Here is a 12,847-nt window from a genome sequence, read left to right on the forward strand (position 1 = left end):
GAGATGGGGTCTTTCTACCCCCAATTCTCTTCTTCCTCTTTTGGTTTGACAGACCACACTCCAGAGATTTGACTGGGTTCTGCGTGTCCCCCAAGCTCCTTTGTCTTCTTCTGGCTCTTTCATAGTAGGGAGTGAGGAGAACCTGCGGACTCCCTAAGGGAGTGAGCGGGGTGTCCTGGGGAGACGAGGCCAGCCTGGGGTGAGACAGCTGCTTCCCCTTCTCGCAGGAAGTTGTGTGACATGATGTGATAAGAAGCCTCGGATCCCTCTGCCACTTCTCTTCTGCCTTTCCTGCTGGGCTCCGTCTGTCGTCTGTCGGTGTGGGCTGGGCTGAAGCGTGCCATGGTCTCCATCCTCAGCGCCCTGCTCTGCCTTGGTGAGTGCAGGGAGGGACGTGGGGTGGGCAGCTGCGGGGAGGTTCCTAGACCGGGGGTTGCCGAGATCCCGCTGCCATCTTAGGCTCTGGTTTCTGGGCGGCCCCAGGGGCACATAGCGCTGTAGGGTCCACCTATTTGGTCACCTAGTGCTAATCTGATCCTAGTTCTGCTCTCAGGTCTCTGACACTACAGAAGGGGGAGCCCAGGACTGTGAGGAAGGATTTACCACCAGGGTCTCCGTCTTTCTCTTCCAGGACTGTTTTTGGGCAAGAAGAGCTGGACACAATCTGGTGAGTCCTTCCCTCAGACTCCTGCGGACTCCCCTTCCTCCGGGGAAGCCCTGAACTCGGCTGGTGGCAACTGTGGGAGGAGCTGGTGGGATTCCGAAAATGAATCCCACCCTTCCCCCATGGGAGCCAGCCCCCAACCCTGACTCTTTGACATCATGGTTGCTTTTAAATAGTTAGCCCAGGGTTTCTCAGCCTTGTACCGTTGACATTTGAGTTGGATGGCTCTTTGCTGTGGGTCTGTCCTGATTGCTGGATGTTGAGAAGATCTCTGGCCTCCACCCACCAGATGCCAGCTGCACCTCTTCTCCATTTGTAACAAACAAAAATGCAGATGTTGCTAAATGTCTCCTGGGGTGGGGTAGGGTGAGGTGGTAAATCTCTAGCTTCCTCCCCCACCAGGTTTCTGTAACTTGCACCATCTGAGACATCTCTGGGGAAGCCAATTTCCCCTTCTCAGTGGAGGGACCTAGATTCCCTGCTTGGGAGATTTAGGAGATAAAAGAGACTTAGGCACTGTGAAAAGAGGAAACATGACCAAGAGACATCTAAAATACACTCAGGAACCTTGAGGCATTTGTATGAACCAGTTGCCCCATCTTTGTTTTTTTCCCTTAAATTTTTAATCTTAAAATAGTTTCAAACTTACAGGACAGCAAAAATAATACAGAGCCCATATAAAGAACTCCAATAAATCACACCTGATACCCAGATCCATACTACTTTTAACATTTTGCCACATTTGCTGTATCATTCTATCCATCCATCCATCCATCCATCCATCATCCATCCATCATCCATCATCCATCCATCCATCTATCCATCCATCCATCATCCATCCATCCATCTATCCATCATCCATCCATCCATCCATCCATCATCCATCCATCCATCATCCATCCATCATCCATCCATCCATCCATCATCCATCCATCCATCTATCCATCCATCCACTCATCTTTATCTATCAATTTTATGAACATTTCAAAGTAGGGTGCATACAACACGCAACTTGAACACATGATACTTCCCTGTACATTTCTTAAGAACAAGTATATTCACTTACGTAACCAACTTAAAAGCTTTAGAGGTTTAACATTGATACGTAACATACAGTCTACATTCTAATTTTTCTATATGTCCCAATAACATCCTTTTCAGCCTTTTCTCCTCCATTATTAGATACAGTCCAGGATCATGTATTGCATTTAGTTGTCACTGTCTCTGTAGTTGCTCTTTTTAAGAAAATTGTGGAAATACATATACAATATGAACTTTCCCACTAGATGCCTCATTTTGATCAACTTCCTCAGTGACCTCCTGGGATGGGGCACCAACTTGCAGCAGGAGGGGCTCTTCTTGCTCTAAAGACGGATACGGATGAAAATTGTTTCCATCTGTGTGACCTTGGACAAGTCAAAGTCAATAGTTCAGCCCCAAGATCCCTGGTAGCAATCACAGGAGGCAGCTCAGATTCTGACATTGCTCTGAAGTCAGTAGGAAAGCACTGGATACAGGGTAAAGGGGCCCCATTGCTTAGAGACTGTACAGAAACTTATCAGTCAGCATCTAAAGGACTTTCATCCCAGGTGTCCACAGACCATGCCTTGTTATTTCTCAACACAAAACTCAGGCCAGTAAGTCACCTCAATCAGCCAAGCAAATGTCCTCAACTTGCTTAAGATGCCAACCTTAACTCCCTTAGAAATGGTAAACTTTTTTCTCATGGTGAAGTCTTTTAACTCTGACAACATTTAGAAGATATAGTACAGCGGGCTTTGTTTGGCAAAGACTGGCAAATATCACTTGGTGCATTCTGGAGCTCATGGGTGCCGGGTTGTTGAGTGTCCGTGTCCCCTGTTTGCTGGTATCTGTGGAAAAGTGGGTTAGAGATACACCGTGGAACTGGGTTCCAGAAGAAGGGAACTTGTCGTGGTTTCTCTGGGCTCCTGTAACAGAGTCCCACAGACTGCCTGTCTCAAAACTACAGAAAGTCGTTGCCTCACAGTTCTGGAGGCCAGAAGTCTAAAACCAAGATGGCCCCAGGGCCATGCTCTCTTGCTTCCTCACCTCTTCCAGCTTCTGGTGGTTGGTGGCCATCCGTGGTGTTCCTTGGCTCGTAGATACAACACTCCAGTATTTGTCTCTGCGTCCACATGACCTTATTTCTTGTCTCCATCTTCTCTCTGTCTCTGTGTTCAAACTTCCTCTCTTTAGGAGGACACCAATCGTATTGGATTAGGACCCAACCTACTCCAGTTTGGCTTCATCTTAACTCATCACATCTTCAAATACCCTATTTCCAAATAGGGTCACATTCATGGATCTGGGGATCAGGACTTGAACTTACCTTGTTTTTAGGACACAATTCAACCCATTGCACCATCTCCCCAGGAGCTCCCTGTGCCCTGCTCCCCTGCAGGATGGTCCTTTGCACTGTAGCCTTTGGAAGCTGTGAGAGATTGCTTCTCCCATGCAACCCGTGAGTGTGGCCACAGTAAACAGCTTGTATGTTTTTACCATCTAGTGGTCAACTATTTTTCTTGACAGCTCTGAAATCCTCAAACTTGACCTCACCACAAAGGCCCCTCCTGGGGCTCAAGGGCTGGAGTGAGAGGGAGGCCAGGGGTCTGGAGTCAGGGAGGAGCCTGTCTAAATTTAGTCAAGCTGCAGGGAAGTCAAGGCCACCTTGGTCAAGTCTGCTGGTTCTATCCTCACCTCCGTTTTGTAGATGAGGAAAGTGAGGCACACAGAGGCTGCGTCACTGACCAATGTCCCAGAGGTAGGAAGGGGCAGAGCCAAGATTCAAACCTGGGCAGGGTGGTTTTGGTTCCCCAGAACTGATCTACTGCTTAGTTTTTCCTGATGGTGGAAGGGCTCATTCCCTGGTTCCCAGGGTCTGGTGGAAAGAGCAAAAGGGGATTTCCTGACATCTGGATGTCTGGAGCTCCATGTTCTGCTTCTCTTCCAGGAAACCTCCCCAAGCCCTCCATCCGTGCAGTGCCGAGTCCCGTGGCTCCCCAGGGGAGTGCGCTGACCATCCTCTGCAAGGGGCCTCCTGGCACATCTCAGCACCGTCTGGAGCACGCAGGAACCTCCCAAGTGTGGCATGAGAAACCCCTCAAGGGGTCCTGGGGAGAAACTAAGTTCTCCTTCCAAAATATCACGTCCAGCCATGCAGGGTCTTACCTCTGTCAGTACAAGAAGTTGTCTGACTGGTCAGAGCGCAGTGACCCTCTGGAGCTGGCGGTGACAGGTGAGTGCCCTGTCGCAGTCTTGGGCTGTGCTCCTTAGACATGCCACATCAGTTGTGCCTTCCCATCACTACTAACTAACTCCCTTGTTTTCCCCATTGCCCTCTTGCCAGAAAGTCTCTGCCTGTCCTTCTCCCCTGGTCTCATTTTGGCCATGGATGGTCTGAGGAACTGGGCTTCACGTGGCTCTACCAGGGGCCTCAGCTCAGTAGCAGCAGATGGGGCCAGAATCTGGGTCTTGGGGCACATGGAGAGAAGGGAGGGGGTTTCCCACACCACTGTGGTCTCTCTAGGACAGCGGTTCTAAGTGTGGACCCCAGACTAGCAGATTTGGCATCAGCATCACATGGAATTTGTTAGAAGTGCAAGTGCTGGTGTATACCCCAAAGAATTTAACATAGGGACTCTGGCAAACAGATGCACACATGTGTTCACAGCACCATCATTCAAATAGCCAAAAGGTGGAAAGTACCCAAATGTCTCTCAACAGATGAGGGATAAACAGATTGTGTCTACCTTCCAATGGAATGAAGTTCTGATCCAAGCCACAGTGTGGATGAACCTCGAAAACATCGTGCTAAGTGGAAGAAACCAGATACAAAAGATCACAAACTGGATGATTCCATTTATATTAAATATCCAGAGTTGTTAAATCTGCAGCAAAAGAAAGCAGATTGGTGGGCAGTAGCTGAGGGGAGGAGGGACTGGGGAAGAATACTTAACGGGTACGGGATTTTCTCCTGGGGGGATGAAAACATTTTGAAACTGGATAGAGGTGGTGGCAGAACGACACTGTGCATGTACTAAATGCCACTGAATTCTTCAAAAATGGTTAATTTTATGTGATGTGAATTTTATGTCAATTAAAAAACAAAAGGAAGGAAACGCAGAGGCTCAGGCTCCAGCCCGGGTGGGACCCAGGAGTCTGTGGTTGAGCATGCCCTGCAGGCACCACTGATGCTGGCACAAGCTTGAGAATTGTGCTCTCCATCACGTGGGGACAGAGGACTGTCCCCTTCCACCACCTCTCTGCAGCTTCATTCCTGACTCAGTCCCGCAAGGGCGTGCGAGGGGCTTCCTTACGACACGAGTGCTCTCCTTCCTTGCAGGTGTCTTCAACGACAAACCCACCCTCTCGGCCCAGCCGAGCCCCATGGTGACTTTAGGAGGAAGTGTCACCCTCCGTTGCCACTTGCCAAACACATATGACACGTTCATTCTGTCCAAAGGAAGGAGATCAGTCTTTCTTCCAGTCTATACCCAAAAGGGCCGTGGAAACTTCCTGTTCTCCCCTGTCACCAGGGACCATGCGGGGATCTACAGATGCTACGGTTCTCTCAACACCTCCTCGAACAAGTGGTCAGTCCCCAGTGACCCAGTGGTGGTCATGGTGACAGGTGAGGAAGCTCCCGTCCATCTCACGGCCCCCAGACCCAAGGACGCGCTGTGATTCCGGACTGCACAGCTCCCCCGGGAGCCTCCCCGGCTTGGGATGAGGGGTGTGGGTTTGGAGGGACAAGGGGTTCATTCCTGGGTGGGACAGAATTGACCACCCACCTGCTTAGTTGATTACAGGACACGTCCTCCCAGCCAGGTGGGGCTGCAGGAAAGCGGTTGGGGAGACACGGTGTCACTGTCTTTATTCAAGATGGATAGCTTTGCTCATCCTTGCTGCGGGGTTCCGGGGCCACAGAGCAGCCTTGAGGGGACCACAGTCACGTGTGCGATCTATGTCGGGTATCTGCCACTGGCTCCTAAATTTATGTCTCCAAGCCAGACATTTCCTCCTTCCCTGCTATCAACATTCTCAAGTTGATCGATTTTGACCCCCGGGGGTATTTGGCAATGTGTGGAGACATTTTTGTTTGACCTAATTGGAGAGGGGCGTGCTAATGACATCTAGTGGGTAGAGGCCGGGGATGCTTCTAAATATCCTACAACACATGGGAGAGACCCTCACCCCATGACAAAGACAGAGAACAAGGCCAGGAGACTAAGACGCAGAGGAGACAGAATGCAAGAGGCGAAGCAACAGGGTGATGCCTGGGGGCCCTTCTTGCCTCGCCTTCTTCTCTTCCAGGCGTGTACAAAAAGCCTTTTCTCGTGGACCTGGAGGGCCCCTCGGCCACCTCCCAGAAGAAGACCCTGCAGTGTGGCTCACACACATGGTTCGATTGGTTCCTTCTGTCCCAGGAGGGGAGTGCGAACTCCACTCAGCTCCTCAAATCTCAGTACAAAGCTGGGCTCTTTCAGGCCAACTTTACCACGCACTCAGGCCGGCAGGCCCAGGGCAGCACCTACAGATGCTACGGTTCTCTTGAAACCTTCCCTTCCCTGTGGTCGGAGCCCAGTGAGCCCCTGAGGGTCGTGGACAGAGGTGAGGAGCCCAGACTGCTCCTGTGTTCTCCACGGGGTCCTCGGCATCTGCTCACCACGTTGTGGTCTGCACCCTCGGGTGCTGGTGGGGATGGCACAGTGCTCCTGGGGGCAGCGGGAAAGTGGGGTGGAGAGGGAGTGAGCCCCTCAAAGTCAGCAGTGGGGAGTCCAGTCACAGGAAAAGATGGTCCTTCAGCCCTCCCCTTCTTCTTTTTAAATTTTTATTTTGGTAACTTATATATACCATGAAATTAACCATCTTAACCATCTTTAAGTATACACTTCAGTGTCATTAATTACTTTTACACTCTCATGCTACCATCACCACCATCCATCACCCAATCATTTTCATCACCCAAAAGGGACTCGGTGCCCATCAAGGGACAAGAACCCCTTTCCCTTCCCCTCACCTCCATCAGTTGGTCTGTTATAGGTATTTCATAGAAGCAGAATCATACAATCTTTGTCCCTTTGTGTCTGGCTTCTTCCACTCAGCATAATGTTTTCAAGGTTCACCGACTTAGTGGCGTGTATTAGAACTTCATTCCTTTTTTTATAGTGGAATACTACTCCATTGTATGGACATACTGCAATTGTTTATTCTCTCTCTCTCTCTCTCTGCAGGATCTGTCACCCCGAATTACACCCTGGAGAACGCCCTCCGGCTGGGACTGGGTGGCGTGTTTCTGCTGATTCTTCTGGGGCTGCTGGTAGATGCCTGGCTCAGCAGGAGACAAAAAAATGAAGCAACACAGTAGGCAGTCTGTCACAACTGCCTATTTTTAAAATTTTATTTATTTTTTTACCGTGCATCATACCTATACCATGAAATTTGCCATTTTAACATTTTTTTTCTTTTTTTTAAAATTGTGGTGACATATATTCTATATATAACATAAAACTTGTCGGGTAAACCATTTTTAAGTGCACAGTTCAGTGACACTAATTACATTTACAGTGTGGTGCTGCCATCACCTCCATCCGTGACCAAAATGTTTTCAACACCCCAAACAGAAACTGTTCCCAGCAAGAAATAAGTCCTCCTTCTGTCCTGCCCCCAGCCCCATAACCTCTAATCTGCTTTCCAGGTCTGTGAATTTGTTTATCGTAGATATTTCTCATGAGTGGAATCATACAATATTTGTCCTTCTGTGTCTGGCTTACTTCTCCCTGCATCCTGTTTCCAAGGTTCATCCGTGTGGTAGATGCATTAGAACGTCATTCCTTGTTTATGCTGAAAATCCACTGTATGGCTAGACCACATTTGGGTTGTTGCCACCTTTTGGCTACTGTGGATAATGCGGCTGTGAACACCGGTGTCCACGTACCTGTTCCAGGCCCTGTTTTCAGTTCTTTAGGGAATATACCTATGAGTGGGGTGGCCGGGTCATACGATAATTCTACGTTTACCTTCCTGAGGAACCACCAAACGGTTTTCCACAGTGGCTGCACCACTCCCCATTCCCACCAGCGAAGTAAGAGGGCTCCTGTTTCTCCACATCCTCACGCACTCTCGTTACTTTCCCTTTTATTTTAATGACAGCCATCATAGTGGGCGTGATGCTATTTGTCTTCAATGAATCATCTCTCACATCTGCATAAACTCTCCCGATGGCTCCCATTCCACTCTCAACGCTGCCTCCAACCCGTTGAACTTCTCTTTACTATTTTCTCCCCAAATTACTCTGCCTCAGTCACACTGCCCTCAAAAAACCCCATGCACAGTCTCACCCTTGGGCTGCTGTAGCAAAGTACCACAATCTAGGAGACTTAACACAAGAGAAATTTACTGTCCCGCAGTCCTGGAGGCCAGAGGCTCTCAGTCGAGGTGTCGGCAGGGCCGGGCTCCCTCCGCTGCCCGTGGGGAGAATCCCTCCCGGCTCCTCCAGCTTCTGGAGTTTGCTGGCCACCCCTGGCATCCCTTGGCTTGGAGATGTGTCACTCCACTCTTTGCTCTGTTGTCACGTGACTGTTTCTCCTCCTGTCTGCGCAAAAATTTCCCTCTTTTTATAAGGACACTAGACATAGTAGATTAGAGCGCCATTTTAACCAATCACAGCTTCAAAGACCCTATTTCCAAGCAGGGGGTTAGGAGCTGAACATAGCTTTTTTTTTTTTTTTTTTTTTAATCTTCATTTTATTGAGATATATTCACATACCACACAGTCATACAAAACAAATTGTACATTCGATTGTTCACAGTACCATTACGTAGTTGTACATTCATCACCTAAATCAATCCCTGACACCTTCATTAGCACACACACAAAAATAATAAGAATAATAATTAAAGTGAAAAAGAGCAATTGAAGTAAAAAAGAACACTGGGTACCTTTGTCTGTTCGTTTGTTTGTTTACTTCCCCTATTTTTCTACTCATCCATCCATAAACTAGACAAAGGGGAGTGTGGTCCTTATGGTTTTCCCAATCCCATTGTCACCCCTCATAAGCTACATTTTTATACAATTGTCTTCGAGATTCATGGGTTCTGGGTTGTAGTTTAATAGTTTCAGGTATCCACCACCAGCTACTCCAATTCTTTAGAACCAAAAAGGGTTGTCTAAATTGTGCGTAAGAGTGCCCACCAGAGTGACCTCTCGGCTCCTTTTGGAATCTCTCTGCCACTGAAGCTTATTTCATTTCCTTTCACATCCCCCTTTTGGTCAAGAAGATGTTCTCTGTCCCACGATGCCGGGTCTACATTCCTTCCCGGGAGTCATATTCCACGTTGCCAGGGAGATTCACTCCCCTGGGTGTCTGATCCCACGTAGTGGGGAGGGCAGTGATTTCACCTGCCAAGTTGGCTTAGCTAGAGAGAGAGGGCCACATCTGAGCATTCGGGAGGAGGCTCTTAGGCACAATTATAGGGAGGCCTAGCCTCTCCTTTGCAGCAACCGTCTTCCCAAGGGTAAAACCTATGGTAGAGGGCTCAACCCATCAAACCACCAGTCCCCTATGTCTGTGGTCATGTTAGCAACCATCGAGGTGGGGTAGGCCAATACCCCTGCATTCTCCACAGGCTCCTCAAGGGGACACTACATATTTTAACCATTTTAACCAATCACAGCTTCAAAGACCCTATTTCCAAGCAGGGGGTTAGGAGCTGAACATAGCTTTTTGAGGAACACAGTTTGACTTCTAACAGTCCCTCATGCATTATTTCATCAGGCTCAGGAAAATTAATACACACACATCTCAGTCTTTGGGCTAAAAACGAGGCACATTTTTGACCTTCAGATTCTCTGCCATTATATGGGCAGAGTACTTGACTCCAAAGCCAATAAATAGGTCCCACATCTGAAGAGGTAGCCCATGACTAAGTTGGACAGAAGAATCTCTAATGCACGTCTTGTCCCCTACCCTATGCACATACACTAGCAGGAACATCATAAGAACAAACCAACCACATGTATGAACATGGCGCATATCTTATCTAATTTACAAGCGTGTATTAATTTCGACCCTGCAGTTCTCCCCTAGGAATGGACTCATGCGTGTGCAAAATGATTTGTGTACAGAGATGCTGGTGACGGCTCAAAAGCATGGTCCGTTCCCCGCTGATGACATCTGCCTGATCCCAAGCTATGTAGAACCGGAGGTGAAAAAATCGAAGCAGAGAGCCATTAAGGGGAGAGCAGAGTTTTTGTCAGAAAACAGAGACAGAGACAAGAGTTCAGGATGGGCCAGTGGCAGGGGCTGAAGTACACATGCCAGGATCTCAGTTGAAGACCCTGGAGGGTGACTCAAGAAGTGGAGATGTTCTGAGGCCGGTACAGAGCCCCCATAGCCTGGGTGGCTGCCATCAAGATCTCTGTAAACACTGGAGCCGAGGGCAAAGCCGGGACTGTGGCTGTGTGGAACGGTGGGGAAGCAGACAAGTACCATGAGGTCGTGGAAAGTTCTGGAGGGTTCCTGTTCTCCAGGGAGTGAGGTGTGTTAAATCTTCCCCTAGCCTCTCTAATGTCCACGTGAGATTGATGAATAGGATGCTGTCGGGTCTGAGGAGTGCAGAAGCTCCAAAGTAGAATGCAAAAGACACTCAGTGTTTTTGAGGTGGGATGCTCTTAGCACAAAGTGAGCCAAAGTTTGCATGGAAATGTTGATGCTAACAGGTTATGAGTTGGGGTACCAGAGGCATTTTATACTCTACCTCAGAGGTAGTTGGTTGTTGAGGTTAAAAAGTTAATGCATTAAAATTAGTATGTAAAAAGAATATTACATCATGACCAAGTAGGGTTTATCCTGGGAATGCAAGGCTGGTTCAATATTTGAAAATCAATCAGTGTAGTCTACTATATTAATAGTCTAAAGAAGAAAAAAATCACATCAATTGACAATTAACAGGATTTGACAAAATTGAACATTCACTCATGATGAAAACTCTCAGAAGTTGTATATATTACATCCCCCAGAAAAAGCCACATTCTTTAATGAAATCGTGTGTGTGTGTGGGGGGGGGGTCAGAGTTATTAATCTTTTTGATTAGGGTGTGACATCTTGATTGAACATTTCCATGGAGATATGGCCCTGCCCATTCGGTGTGGGTCTTAATTAGTTTACTGGAGTCCTTTAAAAGCTAACGCTTGCTGCTGCTTAGAGATGCTTGGAGATGCAGACAGAAGGACGTTTGAAGATGCTTAGCTAAGAGATGAAGCCCAGAGTTTGCTCTGGAGAAGCTAAGAGAGATAAGCCCAGAGACATTTTGGAGAAAGCCAATTTGAAATGCAACCTGGGAGCAAAGGACCAGCAGATGCCAGCCACGTGCCTTCCCAGCTGACAGAGGTGTCCCAGATGCCATTGGCCATTCTTTAATGAAGGTATCCTCATGTTGATGCCTTAGTTTGGACACTTTTATGGCCTTAGAACTCTAAAACGCAGTGCTTTTCTGGTATTTTGCATAACGGCAGCATTGGCAAACTGGAACAAGAGGGAACTTTCTTAATCTGAAAAAGGGCATCTTTAAAAAAACCTACTAATGACATCATACTTAGGGGTGAAAGGCTGCATGTTTTCCCCTCATGATCATGAATGAGGCAAGGATGCCCATTCTCTGCACTCCTGTTCTACACTGTACCAGAAATCCTAGCCAGTGTGATAAGGCAAGAAAAAGAGAGGAACAGAAATACAGGTTGCAAAGGAAGAAATGAAATTGTCCCTGTTTGCAGAAAACATGAATATCTCCCTAGAAAATGCCAAATAATTAAAAAAAAAACCTCAAGGAATAAAACATGAGTGTATCAGAGTATCAGGATATAAGTCCAGCACACAAAAATCAATCCTGTTTCTCTATATTGGAAATGCAAAATTAGAAACTGAAATAAAAATATCCTTTACAATGGCTCCAAAAGTGAGCTCTTAGGTGTAGGTCTAATAAAATATGTAGAGGCTCTGCATGCTGAAAAATAGAAAATGCTGATGAAAGAAATCAAAGACCTGAATAAATGGAGAGAGATACTGTTGTCATGAACTGGAAGATTTAGCACAGTAAAGATGTATGTCTCCCCAAATTGATCTGTAGGTTTAATGCAATTCCAATCAAAATCCCAACAGGATATTTTTGTAGATACAGACAAGCTGATTTTAAAATTTATGTGGAAAATCCAAGAACTAGAATAGACACGGGCAAAGGACTTGAATAGATATTTCTCCAATGAAGACATTCAAGAAGCACATGAAAATATGTATAATATTATTAGCTATCAGGGAAATGAAATCAAAACCACAACGAGATACCATATAACACCCACTAAGATTGCTATAATAAAAAAGATAGATGGTAGGCTTTGGTGAGTATATGGAGAAATCAGAACCTTTATATACTGAGGATGGGAATGTAAAATGCTGTAACTTCTTTGGAAAACAGTCTGGTATTTCCTCAAATGTTAAACATAGAGTTACCATATGACCCAGAAATTCTGCTCTTAGGTATATATCCAAGAGAAATGAAAACACATGCACAGAAAGACTTGTACATGAATGTTCATAGCAGCATTATTCATAATAGTCAAAAAGTAGAAAAACTCACATGTCCATCAACTGAGAATGCATAAATAAAATAAAACATATCCATATAATGGAATATTATTAGAAAACATAGATGGATGAAGCACTGATACATGCATGACATGGATGAATCTTGACAACATTAAGCCAAGTGAAAGAAGACAGTCACAAACCACCACATACTGTTTGATTCCATTGATATGAAATGTCCAGAATAGGTAAATTCATGGAGACACAAAGATTTGTAGCTGACCGGGGTGGGGAAAGGAAGTTGGGGGACTCCTAAAAGGTATGGGGCTTTTTTGGGGGTGATGAAAATTGTCTATTTTCAACAACTCTGTGAACATACTAAAAATCACTGAATTGTAAAAAAAAATACTTGCGTAGACATTTCACCAAAGAGGATATATAGACAGGAAACCAGCTCTTGAAAAGATGTTCCACATCACTGGCCATTAGGGAAATACAAATTAAAACCACTAGGAGATACACTACATACCTATTTGAATGATTCAAATAAAAAAATTGCTGATAATACCAAATGCTGGTG

At 46.4% G+C, this 12,847-nt stretch overlaps 1 protein-coding gene across 1 annotated transcript; it reads left to right on the top strand.

Moving 5' to 3' along the window:
• The first annotated feature begins 290 nt into the window (after nucleotides 1-290).
• Nucleotides 291-8,394, top strand: LOC119521070 (leukocyte immunoglobulin-like receptor subfamily A member 2). The gene is made up of 6 exons (XM_037819088.1): nucleotides 291-376; nucleotides 632-667; nucleotides 3,636-3,920; nucleotides 5,028-5,315; nucleotides 5,999-6,295; nucleotides 6,919-8,394. Exons 1-6 carry the CDS (start codon nucleotides 343-345, stop codon nucleotides 7,050-7,052), a joined length of 1,074 nt encoding a protein of 357 aa, XP_037675016.1. The 5' UTR covers nucleotides 291-342; the 3' UTR covers nucleotides 7,053-8,394.
• Nucleotides 8,395-12,847: the final 4,453 nt, after the last annotated feature.

This window comes from Choloepus didactylus, chromosome 27, assembly GCF_015220235.1.
Source record: "Choloepus didactylus isolate mChoDid1 chromosome 27, mChoDid1.pri, whole genome shotgun sequence".
Lineage (NCBI taxonomy): Eukaryota > Metazoa > Chordata > Mammalia > Pilosa > Megalonychidae > Choloepus > Choloepus didactylus.

Excerpts from the sequence above, each read along its gene's own strand:
- LOC119521070 (XM_037819088.1), top strand. The coding sequence starts at position 343 with ATGGTCTCCATCCTCAGCGCCCTGCTCTGCCTTG. Across the intron at positions 668-3,635 it reads GAAGAGCTGGACACAATCTG|GAAACCTCCCCAAGCCCTCC; the intron begins GTGAGTCCTTCC and ends CTTCTCTTCCAG. Across the intron at positions 3,921-5,027 it reads TCTGGAGCTGGCGGTGACAG|GTGTCTTCAACGACAAACCC; the intron begins GTGAGTGCCCTG and ends CCTTCCTTGCAG.